This window comes from Siphateles boraxobius, unplaced genomic scaffold (assembly GCF_051911475.1).
Source record: "Siphateles boraxobius isolate OS27281-9 unplaced genomic scaffold, OSU_SipBor_1 6, whole genome shotgun sequence".
In the NCBI taxonomy this organism is placed as follows: Eukaryota; Metazoa; Chordata; class Actinopteri; order Cypriniformes; family Leuciscidae; genus Siphateles; species Siphateles boraxobius.
In genome coordinates, this window is record NW_027509186.1 from 11319816 (window position 1) to 11341327 (window position 21512).

The following is a 21512-nucleotide window of genomic DNA, read 5'->3' on the forward strand; positions in this document are numbered from 1 at the left end:
CCATCAATGAATCTACAAATCCCCACCTCTATGGTTCCTCCAAAACAATAAACTGGTAGATCCACGTTAGATCGCATCTTGAGTCTACTCGCCGTTGCCAGATTGAAAAACCGTCCAAATTCCTCATTAAAAATCTGTATTTAGATACACCCTCCAAAACCAATATACATACGTCTTATTTTAATATTTCTTCCCTATATAATCTATCAATATTCAAATATGTTTTATAAAATTTCAAGTTTCATGTTTCAGGCACGCCGTGGACAGCTAGCAGCCGCAGCCGTATATTTTGGGGTCCTTCAGCGTCAGACTGCTGCTTTCTCTGGACAGCATCTTCGGCAATGGCGGATTACGATAACTACGATGACCGGGATCGGGCTTATGGGAGCTTCGGCGGAGGAAGAGGGTAAGAAACCCTCATCAGAGCAGTGGTAGAGCATGCATGAGAGCGTATATGACAGGAGGAAGCGGGTCTGTGCGTGTGAGCGCAGTTCTGCGGGAGCTCGAGCGGGTGTAGGCCACGCAGCCCCGCTATGATGAATGGAGGCCGGGCATGAAACTCAGCCCACATGGGCTTCATGTCTCGCGGCCGACTCCACATTTCACTGTCCGTGGACTTTATGTGAAGCATTCCTGCTCACTTATCTCTATTAAATATGATTATTGATATCTTAATTGTATTGTTTTAGCAGTACGAGAGCGTGTTTTAGCAAGATCTGCACTGGGCCTTGAACTGGGTCTGACTGACTCCCCTCTATATATATCACTCCCGGTTCGTACGTTTTGTTGCTGTTTATGAGGAGTATTATTCCTGAAAGATACCGTGGTACTTTCACCTTTTTGGACATGCACTATAGTTCTCTTCAAAATACTTTGGAGAATCATATAAATGACATGAAAGTGACATGAATACAAACGTGCATTCTGTTTTATTTCCCGCTCACGTTATTCTCGGATCAGCAGCATAAGACCATGACCAGTATAATAATACAACGTTTATTGTGTTTTCCCTCCATCAGATCAACCTGATGGCATGCAGATGTTTTTACTTTCATACGTGCACGCTGCCTTTCACAGACATACGCGACATTTACCAGTTTTTAAATATAGAAACAGAAAGCAAGTCAAGTGCCTGTGTGATGTATGCAAACCTGTCAAAATGGGTTCTTTACCTTATGGTTTCCCTGATCATGCTGCGTTATTGATTGTTTATATATATATATGTGTATATATATATATATATATATATATATATGCCCACCTAGAGGGAAAAAAGCCATCCTCTGCTAACTGCCTGTTATTTAAATATATAGTATAACATAGCTTCTTAAATGATTTACCAAATACACGATATACATCTTACTGATGTTGCATACTATATAATACAGGCAAGCAGATGCACCCATAATATGAATGCAAAATCCTAACTTGCACTCTAAACATTTTCCCATAGAAAACCATTTAAACGAAAACCAGGTGTGTGAATCGTCACTGGTCTCATGATTCAATTACGATTATAATGTCAACAATTTGATATCACGATGCATTGCAATATTACTGCACATGGATACATTTTCGTCAATGAATACGAGTAGTCAGTTAGATATATAAACAACCTTCTTATTTTATCTGCTCCAAGAAAGTAGGCCTACACTTCCTGAATGTCAAACAAAACTTAAGTCTGACAGGAGCTAGAACTTATACACACTAGTAAATGCTAAAAATGAATGAAAAATGATTGAAAGTGTCAAGTTGTGACTTAAGTTACAACAATGCTCTGACACACGCTGTAAATGTTAAAAGAGTAGGTGCATTTTTTATTACTCGCTTTTGCGTTTCGCCTCCCTCCGCCATTTTATGCTAGTGAGACAAGCGCGTATCCATCGAATGACGTCAGAGAAACATATAGCCTAGGCCATAATGGCTATAATCGATTATGGTCTATTATTGCATCGATACAGAATCGTCCACGTCCGTATCGCGATGCATTGTAGAAACGATTAATTTCAACGCCCCTACTGCGTACAGACAAGCAGATGAACCCTGAATATTAACGCAATGTGAAGAATTTAATTTGAAGCGTTTTCCCATTAAAAACCAATTTAAATTACGCTTATGCTGTTTAGTATATTCTGGGCTCATCTGCTGGCTTGAAAATAGTGTGCATCATCAGTAGGTTGTACTGAGATTGATCTTTTAAAATCACTGTCTAAGGCCCTGTTTACATCTGGTATTAATATGTGTTTTGGTCGATCGGATCACAAGTAGATGAGGGAGACACATTCCCGTTTACACCTGGTGTTTTAATCCGTCGCTTTTTTTCACATTCAACCACATGAGCATCGTCTACCCTCCGAAAGCAATCCGGTCGAATGCATTTCCGACTACCTCTGGAAGTGGTTAAAAGTGGACAAAAAATTTTAGACCCGGGTTTACACCTGTATTTTTCGTCGTCTATTTGTTATCCGATCGACCAAAACACATCTTAAGGGTGCAATGTGTAATATTTCTGAGGATCTATTGACAGAAATGCAATATAAGATCCATAATCCTATATGTTTTTATTACCTTAGAATGAGACCTTTATATCTCCATAACCGCGGGTTCCTCCTTCTATGGAGGTCGACATATTGTGACGTCATGTTTCTACAGTAGGCCTAAACTAGCGTTTCTCAACGGGGGCGGTACCGCCCCCTTGGGGGCGTTTGGACAGTGTCGGGGGGCGTTGGGAACGAGGCAGCTGAGAGGGGGGCGCTCAGGCACAAATGGGGGGCGTTATGTCTGACTGTGGCACTATATACTCACTGTTATTATCACAACTTTTTTAAGCCTCTGACAACACATACAATGTTAATTTGAATGCATGGGCGTTTTAGGTACAGCATTGATTTCCACGCTGCTGCTCAAATCCATTCCACCTTCATTCGGAGTCCCACCAGGCCAGACGATCTAATACGCACGTGCAGTCCCAAGCGCGAGTCTCAGGTTCCTATGAGAATATTAATATAAAATATCATATCGTAGAACATGTAGCCTACCGGTATATGAAATAGTAGCCTAGGCGTCATTTAGCCTACAGGGCGGGTTTGAAACACTTTTAAAACATCTCGCGGCACGGATGTACCAATACAAATAAAACATATCCAGTTAACTAGCAGCATTCGTTTCATTCGTTTGTTAAATAAGAGACGATCTAGCGCTGAAATGTGTTGTCTTCACTCGGACGCGCACTTCAGTCCGTTACGGAAAGTGAAAGTCTCCCTAAAAGATGTAAGAAATAAAAAAGCGAAACGGATGTATACTATTTTTGAATCCCTTTCTTTTTGGATTTTTTTGTAATGTTTCCCCTTATAGTTTTTTTTTCTTTCTGTCTATTGTTTCTTTGATGCTATTATGAATGTAATAGATATAATACTATGTGATCCTCCGTATGTGTATGTTATATATTGTTCTTGTTATGCAATAAAAAAAAAGAGAAAAAAAAAAGAAAGTGAATCAGGACATCATCACATCTTTGTATACATTTTTATTTATTTACATCAGTAAGCTAACGTTACAAGACATCGTCTTTCAAAACATTACCTGCGCAAAAGAAAAAAAAAAGAATGAATGAGTCATTCGCACTTTTGAAAATGCCCTTCCGAATGCGTCTCTGTCCGACATAATTCCATAGCGTCCATGTTTTAATGTAAAATAAAATTATGTCTGTGTTAATTAATTAATATTTAAATGTTGCTAGTAGCCCACTCTGACTTGTCCCGGCTAGTTACCGGCAAATTATCTCCATGGCAACGCTTAAAAACAAATGCCGCAGCCGGCAGAGTGGTAGAAAGAATGTGTCCAATCAAAATGTACACAAGCTTCGCGGTTTAAGATTAATGTGTCCAATCAAAATGCACACAATCACGTAAACTAAAACAATTTTGACATCAAAACACATTTAAACATCATGGCGGAAAACAAGAAGAAGTGCAGACAGTATAGTGTCGAGTTTATTAAATATGGATTTATTCCCTCACCCACGAACATCCAGCTCCCTATGTGCCTGCTTTGCCAGCAGGTTTTTTCTAACGAGGCAATGAAACCGTCCCGTCTTAAGGAGCACCTTACTAAAATTCAGGCATCCAAGGATCGCTGTCGGCTGAAAACCTCTCCATCTCCGCTGTAAAGCGGATGCGCCTTTAGAGAGAAATGCACCTTTCATACGGGTATTTGCTTTCGATCAGATTTTTTTAGTTTAAAAGTGGACATTTCAATATAGGTAGGCTATATTTTGTTTGTTCATATTTGAGACGCGCTCCAGTTCATCAAAGTGCGCCTGATAGTTTGATTTTATTTACAAAAGCACATTTTCTTGTTATTGTGAGTTTAAATAAAAGTTGCAAATTATGTTTTTTTTTTTTGTATGACCAGAAATTATATAGCTAGTATTTTCAGTTGTTTCCACTGTTGATAGGAAAATGCACGTGATCGTGCCTGCATGCAGCAAGCGCCACACTCCGCACACACACTTGGATATGCGTAAACATCTTGTGTTTATTTGTGATAATCTTACTACTAACTACTAACTTGTATTGTGAGAGACATTTGAAGAATTGCTTTGTTGTTCTTCTTTTTTTTTTTGGATAAAAGCGTCTTCTACATAGCCCAAATGTAATAATAATAATGGTAATAATGGTAATTATTATTATTTGCGTTTATAACTATAAATTAGTTAACTGAAGACATAATATGTTAACCGACGCCTCGGTTGAAAACATCTCAACTTTTCAGAATGCCGCAAGTGCACAGCAAGTCATAATGACAAAACCCATCTGATCAGCTTCGGCCTTTCCGTAACAACATCGAACGCTCGGCCGGACAGCTGATCATAGCTGTACAGGGCAGGTTTTGTTTTTCTCATCTCCATAAATATATCTACTAGTAAAGCTAATGCAAGGGCTAGAAATCAATCAATCCTTTGTATCAAATGCAATGAATCCTCGTCATCATGTCATGGAGAGCGCAGTTCATGCTTTCTTAGCAACAACAGACGGGAGCGCAAGCGCTTGTGGAAAGGAGAAAACGATGCGGCCCTTATGTACACTTATTAGGTGTACTTTAGTAATTCAGAATAAGACAAAAGCACGGTTTTGAAAATGGATATACTGACTCAATACATAAATGTTTCACAATTTAAATACTTAAAGTTACGGATTTCATAATAATAATAATGATAATTATAATTTTAAGAAGAAAATAAGGACGTCAATCATACACATTATTATTGTTTTTATTATTATTATTATAACAGAATGATAATCAGCATACATTCAATAAAGACATTTAGCCCTTTTTTGGTGGTGGTGGGGGGCGGTCAGGGTTCTGGATCTTGGAAAGGGGGCGCTGGGCCAAAAAAGGTTGAGAACCACTGGCCTAAACGGACAAACGCGTTTCGTTACTATGTTGCTTTTCGTGCAAGGAAGCAAGGTTAGTTCAGCGAATAAAATACTGACACAATAATGAACAAGTTACAATAATATTCGCAATAACATATAGTTTTACTGAATAATTAAGTAAACATAATTTCTTAATTTATCCTTGTAAAGAAACCTCATTGCTGAACTGGCTACTCTCTGCTGTCTCAGACGATGACATATTTTCCTGTCGCCCACCGTAACTTTTGTTGGTTGCAATTCGTAAACCTCCCCACTAGATGCTGCTAAAAATCACACACTGTACCTTTAAAGGCAGAGTAACGGATTTGTTCCAGAAACATTTTTTGGTATGCTGGTTGAAAGTCTCTTCACATTCGGTCCGAATGCAATGATACAATGTCCTAGTATGCTTGTCAAAGTATGCATTTCTATACCTCCGCGCCCCTGTATCATCAGCAGACAGTAGACAGACGTCAGTCACCGAGTGCTGCAAACAAATAACAGTCACTGTTCCTTCTGAACCAAGACAACGAGCTTATGCTGCGTTCACACCATAACTACAGTAATTTAGAAGAGATGGAAACCTGTGCTGTATATTTGGAGCGGTTCGTGAATCGAATTTCAATGGCAACACTATCAACGTCGAAATGAATCTGCAGCAGTCAGGTGGTACAGCTCAGTGCTCTTTAAGTTGTTTGTTCATTATTATTCTAATGTTATGTTCTTTGAGACATGTAGTTTAAAACCTTCTCTCGTCTTGTGACTAGGCGTTGCTTTGGAGACTCTCAAGGGAAGGGGGAATCTCATGCTTTCAAAGCTAACTTGCTAATGCTAGCTGCTCCGAAAATTGCCTACCCTACCTTTAATACGAGGTGCAAACTGGGCCTCAATGCATTTAGACACTTTAGTGTTTTGGAACATCAGTTCCATGGATGTTTTGCCCTCCTTCTGTTAATAAGGCAATTTTACACCTATCATATGATCTCTACAAGCTTGATTTATTGTCTGTAATAAGTATATGGGTCAGGGTACCGTGGTATTTCCATCTGGCCACTGAGCCGTTGTACCACCACAGTACCTAAAGGTTTCGATGTCAAATGTGTTCTTGATGATGATTTCTGTGAGTGCCCAGTAGCAGTAATCTATAATTTGCTGTGGACGGCACAGATCTGGAAACATCAGACGTGCTGGGCTAAGGTGGAGCGGAGACGTCACACTATATGCTTGTTTCGGGCCTCGGTCTGACACCAGAGGAATGTCTCTGGCATACTGGATCCCAGCGGAAGCTCACACAGATTTGCGTCACACAGAATAGAATCTACTGTTACAGAAAGTAAATTAACATACTGTGAAGATGCATTTTGTTCAAAGCACTTTCCATCTCTCCAATAGCTTTTGCATTTGTCACTTTTTCCACCAGTGATAGACTGGTTTGTGGGCCAAGCCAATACGACATTTGGCCATTTTGAGAGTATTGGCATCAGCTGGTAACTGTCCACTATGTAGACTATCAGAAACCTTAGTACACCATCATGCCAGTTTCAAAATAAACAGTAGGCTTGTCAAAAGATAATGCTAATTTTTATGTTTCAATAATACCCCTTTCCTTGTTTTTTAGCACTGTGATAACTTGAATACCTGTCATAAGTGTTACTTTGATTTCAGTCATTTTCATCTTCTATCATTAACCCTCTGAGGCCCGCGCGATAGTCTCGCTTTTTTTCTTATCAGTGCAAAAGAAACTCAAAATACTCTGTTGATTTTGATCTTACATATTAAGTGTTGTACATCATTAGATCCTGATAAGTGTCTATTTTTTTTGTGGATACTCACAATAAAAACAAAGTGTTGTGCTTTTCACCAAATAAAGAAAAACAAACATGATGCCCGTTCTGCCTTCTCTCTGTCAGTTAAATCCATTCTGAAACGCGTCCGAAAATTAACTGTAATTCCGCGAATACTTGTCATACAGGCACGAGTGTTTTTCCATAATGAAGCTTGAACTCTCTTCTTTTAAATGAATTAATTTATATAAAAAACAAATATTCTCAGTTTATGTAATCTGTATGAAAAGAGAGAGATGTCAGTATTTTTCTTTCCAGCTCATTATACCTCATTACGCGTTAATGTGCCACGCCCACGGAGAGCGCGCGGTATTGAAACGCAAATGATCTAAGGCAAGCCATTCAAACATGTAAACGCCCACCAGCTGGATTATAAAACACATCGTGTTTAGTAAGTATCTTGTACAGCTGTGTACACAGCGTATCCTTTCGGTGTGAGGAATAATACTATCTAATAACCCTGGAAAATGTACCAGAAGTGCTAGTAGTTTCATTTCGAGGAGCAACGGATCCAGCTGATGTAGTAAGTCATTTATTCTTAAGTGCTTTGTTCTAATCGCGATATTGAATAGTGTCTGACTGTAAACCGCAAAAAGACTGTTTAAATATGAATTGCGTGTCTGTGTGTAGGCTAAATGATGAATGAACGGCACAGGCGCGCGCACTGTTGTTTACTACAGTTATACAGCGCGTGTCTGTGCCGTTCATTCACTCTCGCACCTACATTAGTAAACGTTATGTTTACATGAACACATCCAAACTATATTGCTATAGCCTACTAAGATGAGTAAAAATATACTGAAATATGTTGAAATAAAATGTCTGTATAAGCAACAAGCTGCAAATTCACATGTATATACTAATATATCATACACAGTATGTTACAGACTAAATATGAATGTTTAGACAAGATTTTGTGATTAGTTTTGGATAGATTATAAAGTTTTGACTGTAAAAAAAGACTACTGTCACATTAAATAGGTAAGCTTTTGTTCACCAATTTCTGCTCATAGTTAAATATACTATAGTATGATGTATTGTCAAAAATAAAGTAGGTATATTGAATTATCAACTAAGATGTTATTATAGTGTTTGTTCCAATATTCAAACTAATGAATCCTTACCTTTTTTAATACGCATGATAAAAATGTATACTTTTTACAAAGCAATACACTTGAAATATTGTTAAAATTGTAATTGTTGTTGTAATTGTAACCTATTTGTAATTGGTTACAATTTCTAATTGTAAAATATGTATATATATAGATCATTTCTTTTGTCCTTGCATTCTTTGGGACCCTGTGACGCACCTGTGTGAAAGGCTAATTAATATGCAACTCATTATGTATGTGGCACATTTATCAGGACTTTGTCGTCTCAGGTGTGAACACGCCTCCACGCATATTGCATTTCCAAACAAAAGGTGTCTTACAAAATTTAAATCAATGTATTGTTTTGTGTAAATGATTAGGCAGGATGATTTTCAGATCATTTTGAAGCAAAAATTCTAGGCAACAACACTCATTAGTCAAAAGTCTTGTGGACACATAATTAGTATGTGTTTTGTGGCCTTATTTCAGACACTTTAAGTTTTAGTTTTTTCAATATCCATGCATAAGCAATATTCTCTCAAAAATACAAACATGTACATACATGTTGCTCACATATTACGGTAGCCCTGTTTGTGCTATATAGAGTGAATTTACACCTTTGCCATTAACATGTTTATAAATAACTGAAAAAAGCACAAATGTCAGAGCATGTCAGAACACCTCAAGGACCCCAAAAAACCCTTAGACCTGAGAGGGTTAAAGTGGACCAATGCTTTTTTTACATTTTCAAATTTCTTGCTGTTTGATCATAAAAAGGGTCTGCAAAGTTATAAAGCACAAAGTCACTACTGAGGGAGTTTTTCTCTATATCAGTGTGAACTGTTTCTGAACTCCCTGAAAACGGCTCCATTAAGCTATATTCTTGAGATTACAGTCTTCCAGGAACAAACGTGACAATATTCCTCATTTAAAAAAATGAGTGCACAAAATAAAGGGGTGTGATGACTGGTTAAGTTGCATTAGTAGTGCATTTAAGGGTGTGTTTCCAAAACAAGTTAGTAGCGGTTGAGCAATCACATCCCGCTGTTCCAGCCGGCCAATCAGAGCACACAGTGCTTTTCGGGAGGAGGGGCTTTGTAGAGACCGAAACTAAATTCACAAAAATCAACCAAAAACAAAATCAAGACTTTGTAAACGGCATTGCCACCTTTGAAGAGAATTTTGCTGAAGTTGATTTATTTTGATTAGTAATGGCCTATAGTGTTTTATTATTGTAATTTAATTAAAATATTATGCATACATCTAATATAAAGGTTAGAAAAATCTACCCTTATGAATTTAAAAATCCCAATCGAAATGCTTAATGGAAAAGTTAGTTTCTGTCACTGATGTAAAGATAGCCTATATAATATCATTGAAAGTATAGCCTATGCCGCTGGAAAAATTTCTACTGGTCAACTATTGAATGTTAAATGTGTATCAGTAGCAAGGTGTTTGTTTAATGTGAGCTCACTTAATATAGCACACATGTCTGATTCAGACATTCAGGAGAAATGCAGGATACTCTTCAGGGAAAACAACCCATCCATCCATCCACCACTGCAGTTCAGCTTGACTCATTCCTGTTCATGTGAATGTGAGTTTTTTTTTCACAAATCTGATTTACGATTTAAATCAATCCCCCCCCCATCCCCCCACACACACTTAAAATCAATCTGCAGATGACAAAGAAATTGTTCAAAACAAGTTTTGTACTTTATTTTGTTTTGATTTTCCCTTCTGGGATTTGATCTGGTTTTCTCTCTTGGGGTTAAAGTGCAATCAGATACAACAAGCCAAAAAGACAAGATTGCAGGCCCTGCCTTTGTAAACAGTGAAAATGTAACGTAACAAAAAATGGGTGGATTGGGATTGGGATTGGGGGGGGGAATGTAAAAAAAAAACTTGCATCCACAATAAGTGTATTGTGATTGTCAAAACATTTGGTAACTAAACAGAATTTTATTAAGTTTAGTGACAACACAATGTTTACATGGTACAATGACGTATGATACTGTTTTCATTATTGCTTGACACAAATTTCACAATTTCAATTCTTGTGATTTGATTCTGATCTTGATTCAATATTGATTCTTTTGGATAAATGTTAGGTACAGTGGATAAATGTTAGGTACAGTAGATAAATGTTAATGTGGCATGTTAATTTTTCTCCAAAAAAATCTCACCTAATGCTGTTAACATACAGAGCCCTGTAAGCTGCTATTACTAAAATAAATCTCAAATTAAATATAATGCATTTTTTATAAAAACATTAAAATATTTTAATGATATAGTTAAAAATGTAATAAATATGTAATATACTTATCATATTTAGCAAAATACTCTTCTCTATAGCTATTTAAGTCCAACTAACGTGCTATGGTCATTAAATGGCATTCCTGAGGTAAATGTAACGTTACGTATTGTTCTCCAGCTGTTTTATGGTCCTCTGCGCGGTTGAAAAACACTGATCAATCGATTTTATTACATTTGGGTAAGTTGAACTGTATCTTTCAAATTACCTATTGATCATTCGTCTTTATTTACTATTAACTAGTGGTAAAGAGTTACAGATGATCGGTTCACGTGCCGCTTGAACTGAGATCTGTCACGTCACATTTACAAGCGCCAAAACGGTGTTTATTGTTTGAATTTCATAATTAAATTGACAGAATCTGAGAGCTGAGAATTTGTTTGATATCAAGAGTAATCTTGTCTGTCAGTGTCCTCTTTGCTTCACGATTTTACTCTGCGTGAGAAAATGGATGTGTGGCGTGAGAGCTTGTAAAAAGTGACAATTGCGTGAGTCTCACGGTGAATCGTGAGTTGGCAGATTCAGTTTGTAAATGTTTTTGGCGGGTGTGCTTGTGCTGCCGCGGTCTTGTTCATTTGCCATGTTGTTTGTGTGTCTCTACGGCATACGCTGAGCCCGTTCAGATCTACGGGAGCCCAGAGCCCATATTGTCAAGATTTAAATTTCCTGGCTTTTTTCATGATAACAGAGGTCTAGGGGCTATACAACTAAATATAAGTTTCAAAGCAGTCGATCCACAGACAAATGCATACAGCCTATGGCAAGCCATTTTAGCTTAAATTGTACCCAGCCTTACTCATCGTAACTGCATTTTTACTGGTAAGAATTCAATTAGAGAGCTTTACAATTCAATTCTTACTAGTAGCAATTACAATTAGAGAGCTCGTTAATGCAATTTTTAGTAGTAAAAACTGATTTAGAGAGCTCTCTAATTCAGTTCTTACTAGTAAGAATCCAATTGCAGAGCTCTTTAAATCAATTAGAGAGCTCTACAATTCAATTCTTACTAGTAGAAATTACAAATAGAGAGCTCTCTAATTCAATTCTTGCTAGTAAAAATACAATTGCAGAGCTCTCTAATTCAATTCTTACTAGTAACAATTCTAATTAGAGAGCTCTACAAATGAATTTTTACTAGTCATATGTCTCCATTGACTTCCATTCATTTTTAATTACGGAGCTCTCTAATTTAATTCTTACTTGTAAGAATGCAATTGCAGAGCTCTTTAATTCAATTCGAGAGCTCTGCAATTGTATTTTTACTAGTAAGAATTGAATTAGAGAGCTCTCCAATTGTAATTGTTACTAGAGAGAATTGAATTGTAGAGCTCTCCAATTGAATTCTTACTAGTGAAAATGCAATTACGACGAGTAAGGCTGGGTACAATTTAAGCTAAAACGGCTTGCCATACACAGCCTGCATAAAGTAGCTGTACCTTTTCACGAGCCGTTGTGACTTCCGTATAAATGTGATGTCAAAACTACTCAGTTACCGCCTTCAGTCACCAAACCCACCAATGGTGGGTCACTCAGAAAACAACAGCCCAATCAGAAGAGGCTCATGAATATTAAATAGACAGGCCAAAATCCACCTGTTCTTGGCAGAGCTCCTGAGAAATATATTGAGATGGTTTTTGGTACTTTTACCGCAAATATATTTTCTTAAGGACATCAAAACCTAAAATAAAACTTCAGAAAGTTGTACAATATGGGACCTTTAAAGAGAAAAACGGTTTTCATTCAAACAAGTCAACGCAAATTACACATTCGAGTTAATCGATAAAATCGATTTATCGCCCAGCCCAATTCAACCGTATTCACTGTTATTTCTAGAAGATGTAGTGTTGACCGAGTTGTTTGTTTTTGGACCGCAGACCCCGAGGTGGTGGCGGTGGCCAAGGCGGACCCCGAAAGCAGAAGGAACTTCCCTCAGAGCCTCCCTACACAGCGTACGTCGGCAACCTGCCCTTCAACACAGTGCAAGGAGACATAGATGCCATTTTCAAAGACCTCTGCGTCAGGAGCGTCCGACTAGTGCGAGACAAAGAGACAGACAAGTTCAAAGGTGGGCTGATCTATGCATCACAATGTGTGTTTGATGTGGGACCTTGTTTGCTTACTACTCATACTTGGTTTTAGGAAAGGTCAAGGTCATACAATGGCCAGGTCAAGGGTTTGACCCTAAGGGAAACCTCATGCTGTTAAAGCATATTTTAATGAATCGAACATCAGTTTGAATAAAAGCATTTGCTAAATGGTCAATTGTTTTCTTGCTCCAGGTTTCTGTTATGTAGAGTTTGATGACTTGGAATCTCTAAAAGAGGCTTTGACGTATGATGGCGCTGTAAGTCACTTAATTACACTATTTATTCAGTTGTTTATTATCTAATGCAGAAGTAATGAATGCACTGTTCAATAGTTTGAGGTCAGTGATCAGTGAAGCACCACTGTTGTATAAACATTGTAGAAATGTGAATACAGCGTTGGCGAGCATAAGAAACTTTTCCCCAAAAAAACTTAAAGCCGACCCCAAACTTTTGAACGGTACTGTGCTATTTGATATATTGTGTGTTCCTGATGGTTCTTTTACAGCTACTAGGCGACCGATCTTTGAGGGTGGATATCGCTGAGGGCCGAAAGCAAGAACGCGGCGCCGGAGGCTTCGGCTTCCGGAAAGACGATAGAGGAGGAGGTACTGTGTGCGTGTGCGTGTGTGTGTGTGTGTGTGTGTGTGTGTGTGTGTCGAATATTGCTGTCATTCATTAGCACAGTCTTTTATCTTATTCTTCTGTTAGTGCTGTTTACTCGCATTGTAGCATGCTTTTCTGTTGATATTTGTTGTAAGTTGTTTTTCGTTTTAAATATCGAAGTGTTTTGAGTCTCAGAAAAATGAGCAATGCTAGGGCTGGGTGGTCTGGTTTTATTTACAATAGAATTGTCAATCGGAAGAGTTCCTGTTCCTTTACCTGTATAGTAGGGGTGGGAATTGGCAAAAATGTGACGATTCGATAGTATTGCGATATTTGGGCAACGATTCAATATTATTGCGATTCTTAACATGTTGCGATACAGCAAGTATTGCGATTCGATTCTGCGATATATTGCGATTCATGTCTCCCATATTATTCAAAGGCATTACAAAAAATGAGGAAAATAAGACTGCTCAACTCATTTCTAATGTCACATTTCATTCTCTAAACATCATCTTCTACACATTAACTGAAGTGCAAAAACTTGAAAACTTGTTCTTGAACATTCAGGACACAGGACCTTATTACAGGACAGAAAACTGAACAGAATCGATTTTTCCCCCACCACTACTGTATAGGTAGTATAATAGAGTTTTTCATTGAAATATAATGATACCCTCCTAAACTTGCATTACTCAGTCTTTAATTCATCACATTTATTAGTGATAGTTGGCATGAAATGGCTTTTCACCCTATGGACCCTTTTCACACACCGTGATGATGCGTTTCCTCAGTTACTAACATTGTAAATCTTGCAAAACTTTTATTAATATATAATGTCATAACTCAATCTTTCGGTGAAAATGACTGCTGACAAATGCAACTCCGTTTTTGCCATGAAGAAAGCCTCATATGGCATTAAAAGCTATGTTAGTACTACACCTGCTGACATGTAGCAGACTTGTCCAATCATTTAGTTCGGTTAAACTGATTTCAACTGCAAACTCTCATTCACTCTAATTCTGTTGTAATGACTGTTTACATGCACCTTCATAATGCTATTATAATGGGATTTTGGCAATATTTTGATTAAACTTTACCTCATGTATGATCAAACGAATCGTATCAACCATAAAAATGCAATAAAAGGGCGTGTAAGACCTTAATCACATTATTACTGCTCTGACCAAAGTTCTTATTCTCATTGCAAAAACAGAATTGAAAACTTGATTTAATTTGATGGCATGCGCATTAGGGTTGGGCGGTATTTCGGTAATATCGTATACCGCGGGGTCTTAAAATAGCAACGGTATCAGTTTCAATACCGTCATTACCGGCACTTATATATAATAAATAAATATAATTTATTCAATGCCCAAAAATGCTTATGTAGTTGTCATCAAGTGACAGTGTGGAGGAGAGAGAGAGAAGGGAGAGGCGGTAAATACTGACTAGGCAATTTGTAAATGTTGCAATAAAAAAGGTGACCGCGAGAGATGGAAACACCTCTAACCTAATGTCGCATCTCCGAAACAACCACCCACTCACTGCTGCGAGGATGCATTTTGCCCCGAGTTCATTAAATAAGCGCATTCGTTTATATTTGTTAAAATATTATAATGTTATTTTTTTTTAACGTTGATAATGAAAACTGAACAGCACGAGTAAGATGGGATGCATCGGGAGTCAGACATAGACCACTTAATTAAGTTTCATTTTGTAAAAGGCCTTTCTTTACAGTGAATTTCGTTTTGTATAAATTGTATCCTAATTTTAATATTTTTTTTTTTTATCAACCAATAATAAATAAGAATCAAATATAGCAGACAACATAATCATGACATGATCGTGCGCTGGCGCGCCGCGGTCACTTGCATTGAAATCTCATCATAAATTAACCGAAACTCACATGTATGTCTCACAGACATGACAGATAGGCCTATATCTAAATAAAGCTTGAAATTTCATTAAACGAAACAATTCAAAACGAAAAGAAATAGGCCACTCGCTGATTATTTAATCCATGATGTGCATTTCTCTCTATGCGCGTTCTATACGGAAATGGCGATCATCAAATTAAACGAAACTATTCCAAACGAAAAGAAATAAGCTAGCCTACTCTCTGATTATTTAATCCATGATGTGCATTTCTCTCTATCCTTAACTATGGAGATGGCGATTCGTCAATTTCTTTAAACGAAACAATTCAAAAGGAAAAGAAATATAGGCAGCATACTCTCTGATTAATCCATGATGTGCATTTCTCTCTATAGGCGCGTTCACTACGGAGATATCAATCGTCAATTTCTTTAAACGAAACAATTCAAAACGAAAAGAAAAAGGCTAGCCTATACCTTCTGATTATGTAATCCATGATGTGCATTTCTCTCTATATATGCGCGTCCACTAGGAGATGGCGATCGTCAACTTAATCTTTGCAGCACTGACAGAAAAGTTGTATTAATAAAAATCAATGGACGCGTGTCACCGGATTTACAAATGCACTTCTTGCTTGTTGCTTGTTAATTTAATTTAAATGAATTAATAAAATGAATACAATTGTCATAATTAAAATAATTAAATATTATTAATTGTCCCATTTTTGCTCATTTATAAATAGTATTTATATCTACCACCCCCTCAGCTCGTGGGTTAAACAATAATTTGGCGCCACCATATTATAACGGCCCACGTATTAAAAATAGTCGAGTCTAAATAGGGCTCCGGCTCATATTACATTTAATGCCGTCAACTGGGATCAGACACAACGTGCACGGGTTGGCCTTGATTTTTTTTTTGTGTGTTTTTTATGCCCGATCTGGTATTCAGTTTCTGAACGGTGTAGACACAAGCCAACAGTTTGGTGACGCTGTCTGAGCCTTATGTCATAATTTTTAATTAGTCACGGTAATACCGTATACCCCGGTAAAATTGGGAGGAGGTTTGACGGTATCAAAATTTGGATACCGCCCAAGCCTAATGCGCATATGTGTTATACAACGTGCATGGCTCAATTGATGATAATTATCTTTTCCTGTTTTGAGGGTTTTTTTCCCAGCTGTTTTTAGATTCTAAATTAGTAGTAAGTAGGAACCAAGTTAAAATTCCTAAAGGAACTTGATAATGTGACGTGGCGCATCCAAGGTTTTGGCCCTACCACCAGTCCCTAAGCAATGCTCAATAATACTTTGTGTCTTCTGTCTCTTATTCTGAACTGTTCTGCTTTGTTGTACTGTATATTGCTGCAAATCCTCACTGCTCATACTACACAGAGCATTTCTTTAGCTGGGCTTCTCACATTCATTGTTCATTTCATCTTTAGATCGTTTTGTTCTCATCTGGTTTTCACCCCTCAATAGAAAAGCTCTTTCTAACTCCTTTTCCTTCCCCTCTAACAAACGGAGGGCTTTCTGATAGGCCAGCTGGTGTCTTCCTGTACACAGGCTTGGCTGATGATCTGATTGGTTCAGTAGACGCGTTATCTGGGTGGGCCTCTCTTTCACCCTGATCTCGCCTTTGAATTGTTGCCCCTATTAAACAGCCCCCCTGTCCCTTTCAGGCCGCGGTGGCTCACGTGGGGCCCGAGGAGGGGGACGTGACCCCAGAGACGACTACGACCAGTCTGGAGGAGGTGCGGAGAGTGAAATGGGCAAGAATTCGATCCTTTTGGGCTTTGGCTCTACTTATTAATTTTTTTTTTAGCAGGAATCTGAGGACACATCTGTTGTAATGCTTTTACCATAGATAATTCAGAAGTGTTCCTCTTTTGTGAAAATGAACTTAACACATGTTGACAAATAAATATACTCAGCGGACGCTTAGTAAGCAAGGGAGCGTGAGGACATTATGCCTTGGTTTTATGAATGACGTTTTAGGACAAGATTTTGGACAAGTGTTTTTTGTAATGAAAATTTCAAAGTAAAAAAAATTATAACTAATTATTATTGTGACATTTTCATTACAATTAAGCACTGTAATGTGAGTGCAGTGATGAAAATGTCTGGACACTTCATTATTATTTAACAACGTTAATAAAATTGGCATACGTTCAGTACAAAGTGTACTTTTTTTCCACACTACGACAATGAGCAATTTTTTTAACATTTTGTATTTGTTTTTGGGGTGAAAAATAATTGACATTGATTATTTTTGTGACTTTCACCCTATTACAGAAAACATGGTTCACTCTCTTTTACAAATTGAGGCAGTCAAAATGAACATAAACCTCATTGAAAATAACCCAGAATATTTCCCAGAAATAAATGGAACTGAGCCACAGGTTTGCATTATCAGCAGGGTACTTGGTATTGTTTGAATGTGTTTTGTTAATGGCTTTTTCATAGTTAATTTCAAGTTGATTTTTGCACATTGATCTCAGGGACTCCATCTCATTGCCATCAGTCATGTTGTCAGCGGAGTCAAATTTCCTCCCCAATTGAAGTTGTCTATAAATACTGATCTAGGATCAGGCTTCTCACAAGTCTTAACTTCTTGCCCAGAGTCTTCCTGGATCAGTATTTTGGCACAACTTTGAAGTGGATTTGGGAGAGTGATGCACCAGTTACTCATGCATTTCCTTTCCGCTGCCTTTTCCCACAGGATTTCGAGATGATGACTTCATGGGTGGGAGGAGTCGAGGAGGCGGGCGCCCGGCGGACAGAAGGGGGGGTGGAGGCATGGGACGCTTCAGAGAGGGGGGCGGACCTCCTCCTCGTGGAGGCTCGACAGACTTCAGAGAACCTTCTGACGGTCTCGCAGATTTATTCATTCTCATGAGAGCAGATACACTTATGTGTGCTTTAAAGTCAACATGAAATCAATGTGGACCCCATTAACCTCATCAACAGCAGGAACATGTTAAGTCTTTTAGCAAAATGTAGTATCTTGCTCTGATTTTCAGCTGTACACCGATCTTATTTATATAAATAGCTAATGTTACCTTGACGCACAATATACCAGTACCGTATTTTTTATTTTAATATTTATTAACTTTGAGGCCTAATCTTTACTTACAGTTAATCCTTTAAAAAAAATTTTTAAACAAAATCTTTAGCTAATGTTTTATGTCTAAATTTGTAGATTTTTTGTAGAAGTTGTTTGTTTTATAACTAAGGCTAAAATACTATCAAATTATTGGTGTAACGTTACAATAAGGTTTAATTTGAGCATTTTGAGCTATGAGTATTAATCTTCGTTAATACAAATACACTTGTTCATTGTTCATGTTGGTTCACAGTACATTATCTAATGTTAACAAATACAACATTTGATTTTAATAATGTATTAGTAAATGTTTAAATTACCTTAATAAATGCCGTAGAAGTATTGTTGATTCTTTGTTCATGTTAACTAATGTTAACTAATGAAACCTTATTGTAAAGTGTTACCAATTAAATTATATTAGCCATTTATCAGTTATTGAAAATATCAGGAATCAGAATTTTTAATATTTCTGCATCCACAATGTTAACCAATTGTAATGGAAAATAATGGGTTTTAGAAAAGCTGCATTATATCCTAAAGTACTATTGTTTTAGGGTATATTGCAGCTTTTCTAAAATCTTTCATTTTTCAGTTAATTTTTTATTTAATGCAAAATAATCATTATACAGTCGAAAGTTTATAGTTCCCAGCAAGTTGAGGCTCAAATAAATATGGCCTCCACTCTACAATAGACTTCACAAACTCTCATTCAGATTGGCCAATCCCTACTTGTTAATGATCCAGTCAATTGACCCTTCGCAAAGACCCGCCCCCCTTAGTTACTGTCGCTATGTCTGACAAGCTACGCCGCTCACGCACACACCATGTTCTCACGCAGTGAAAAATACATCGCGGATCAGAGAGGAGACTGACAATACGCTGACAGACCAGGTTACTTTTCGGTTACTTTTGATATGAAACATATTAAACAAAGTCTCACCTTTCAAATTTGGTCATTTTTAAAAAGAAATTTAAACAATAAATACAGTTTGGTGGCTCTTTAATGTGTCGTGACAGATCGCTGTAGAGCCTCAGTTAAAGCTGCTTGTGAACTGATCATTAGGGCTGAAACGATTCCTCGAGTTACTCAATTACAAAAATTCCTCGAGGCAAAAACTCTTTTAATCTAAAAAGTTAATCTAACTCTCCTGACTGCTTTGTCGGACAAAATGGCGGATGGCGAAGTATGATTGGTCAGATCACCTGTCAATCAAGCTCCCTGTGAAGGGTCAATTCCCACTTAATCAAATCAAGTTTCGCCCAACTTTTCCCTTTTTTATAAGCTGTTCACTCAAATCTATCTGCAGAATTAAAATGGGTTGCAGATACCATTTCATGTTGAACTCATGTTAAGTTATTGACACTACCTAAATTACTCAACAACAACTAATGTCTCAATTATGTTGGTTTTTCCACAGAGGAAAGAGCGCAGAGACCGAAGCTACAGCTGAAGCCGCGTACAGTGGCAGGTCCCCTTAACCAAGTGGCCAACCCCAACTCGGCCATCTTTGGGGGTGCCAAACCCCGGGAGGAGGTAATTCCCAAAGACAAACACTAAGAGACTGCAGCCTCCCTTACCGCTCCGCAAGGAAGGAAGGAAGGAAGGAAAGAAGGGAGGGATAGAGAAAGAAGGGGAGGGATTTACGGGGAGACTGCGAGGTAAAGGGGACAACGACGACAGAAAAAAAAAACGTATCAAGCCAACGGGAATGCGATATGGCCTCTATCATTCCTACCTGTTAGAGATGAACGGAGTCCCTACTTCTGAATTCAGATCGTGCGACTATATATTTCTTCAAAGGAAACAAATACACGAAACCACGCCTACATCGGTCGATCGTCATGACACCTGCGCACACCAACGAGCAGCTCGTGAATGCATGGCAAAACAGCGGTTTTATGTCCACCTTTGCTTCCCTGTAATTAGTGCCTGCTCTGTACTGTAGTTTTCGTCGGGGGAAAGTTCTTTCACATCGTTGGTGAGGTTCGAAAGGTTTTTTTGTTTTGTTTTTTGAGTTGCTCTTGAATGGAATGGAAACTGGTTTTAAATGTTTCTTTTTTGGCTTGTTTTATAGACGTAGACTAAACTACTCACGCCAAGCCCTTTTATCGTGCGAATAACGATGCCGTTTTGGTTTGTGCGCTTTTATTGCGGGGCAGCTAGCTAACTTTTCCATGGTTGACATTCAATTTATATTAGCGTTCGCGAAAAGCAGTATTAGCTTTGTTGGATTGAATTTCCATTGTTTTGCATTTTTGTTCTTTGGATTTTTACTGGACTTTACTGTTTTTGATGGGATTTCAAAAAACGGCACATACTCCTTCGCCATTTCAGACGACTTTTCCGAAACTCGCACGCAAACCTTCGACCGCACACTGGAATGTACATGTGGTGCTTGTCCTCTTCCCTAGTCCTTATCGTGTCTGTAAATTGGCGTGTCAAAGCACAAACGTAGTCCAGTTGTACAGTCAGTGTTCGGTTTCGGAGCCGTGCATCTTACGATGTTAATCGCTAGATCTACACAAGTTCGACCCACCGCAATCTTCCTGTTAGTGTTGAACTGATTCTAATGATTGCTTTGTCAAAATGTTCATGTGCAATTGTCAACTTTTCACCATCTCCTACAATGGACCCTGTGTAACCACTCTGTTCTTGTTTTGTTTTATGTTTCCGTTCTCTTAAGAATTAATATCTGTGTCAGTGTGGCTGCATTATTCCGGAAGGCTATACTGGATTCTACTGGCTTTGATCACCATAAAATCTTTCAAAGACTTCTCCCAGTGACACGCAGGCAGGGGCACGAGGTGCTGGTCTCCTCTCGAATCCAAACGAGCCCTCATCCGATTGGCTTAAAAAGCATGTGGAGGTGGGGGCTCTAGAAAGGGGCGGGGCATAGTCTTAACTCCGCCTCTGCCTGTCCTCGCTGACTCCTCCTCCTACACGCCTCAAAGAACCCAAACTTGGAGGACAACATCTCCTGGTTGATTTCCATTGTGTTTAAGGACTTCAAAATATCTCTTTCCCTCTCCAAAGTATCTTTGTGTTCCGAATTTGTAGACACGCAGCGTAATTGCAGCCGTGTGCTTTTTATATTTTGCTCTTTAAATTTCTTTACTGTATTTGAAAATTAAAACGTTGAGCTTGATTCTTAATTAAACCATTTCACAGTGAA

General features: G+C 38.1%; 1 protein-coding gene across 2 annotated transcripts; it reads left to right on the top strand.

Annotated features, from left to right (window-relative positions):
* Window positions 1–258: 258 nt before the first annotated feature.
* On the top strand, window positions 259–21512 carry eif4h (eukaryotic translation initiation factor 4h). 2 transcript variants are annotated; one of them, XM_077207670.1, is made up of 8 exons: window positions 259–406; window positions 12541–12731; window positions 12946–13010; window positions 13259–13358; window positions 16916–17005; window positions 17956–18105; window positions 19758–19873; window positions 21024–21512. In XM_077207670.1, the coding sequence occupies exons 1-8, from the start codon at window positions 342–344 to the stop codon at window positions 21027–21029; spliced, it is 783 nt and encodes a 260-aa protein (XP_077063785.1). In that variant the 5' UTR covers window positions 259–341; the 3' UTR covers window positions 21030–21512. The 2 variants fall into 2 exon arrangements, with proteins under 2 accessions (XP_077063785.1, XP_077063783.1); XM_077207668.1 differs by having other exon boundaries at window positions 272–406; window positions 16916–16987.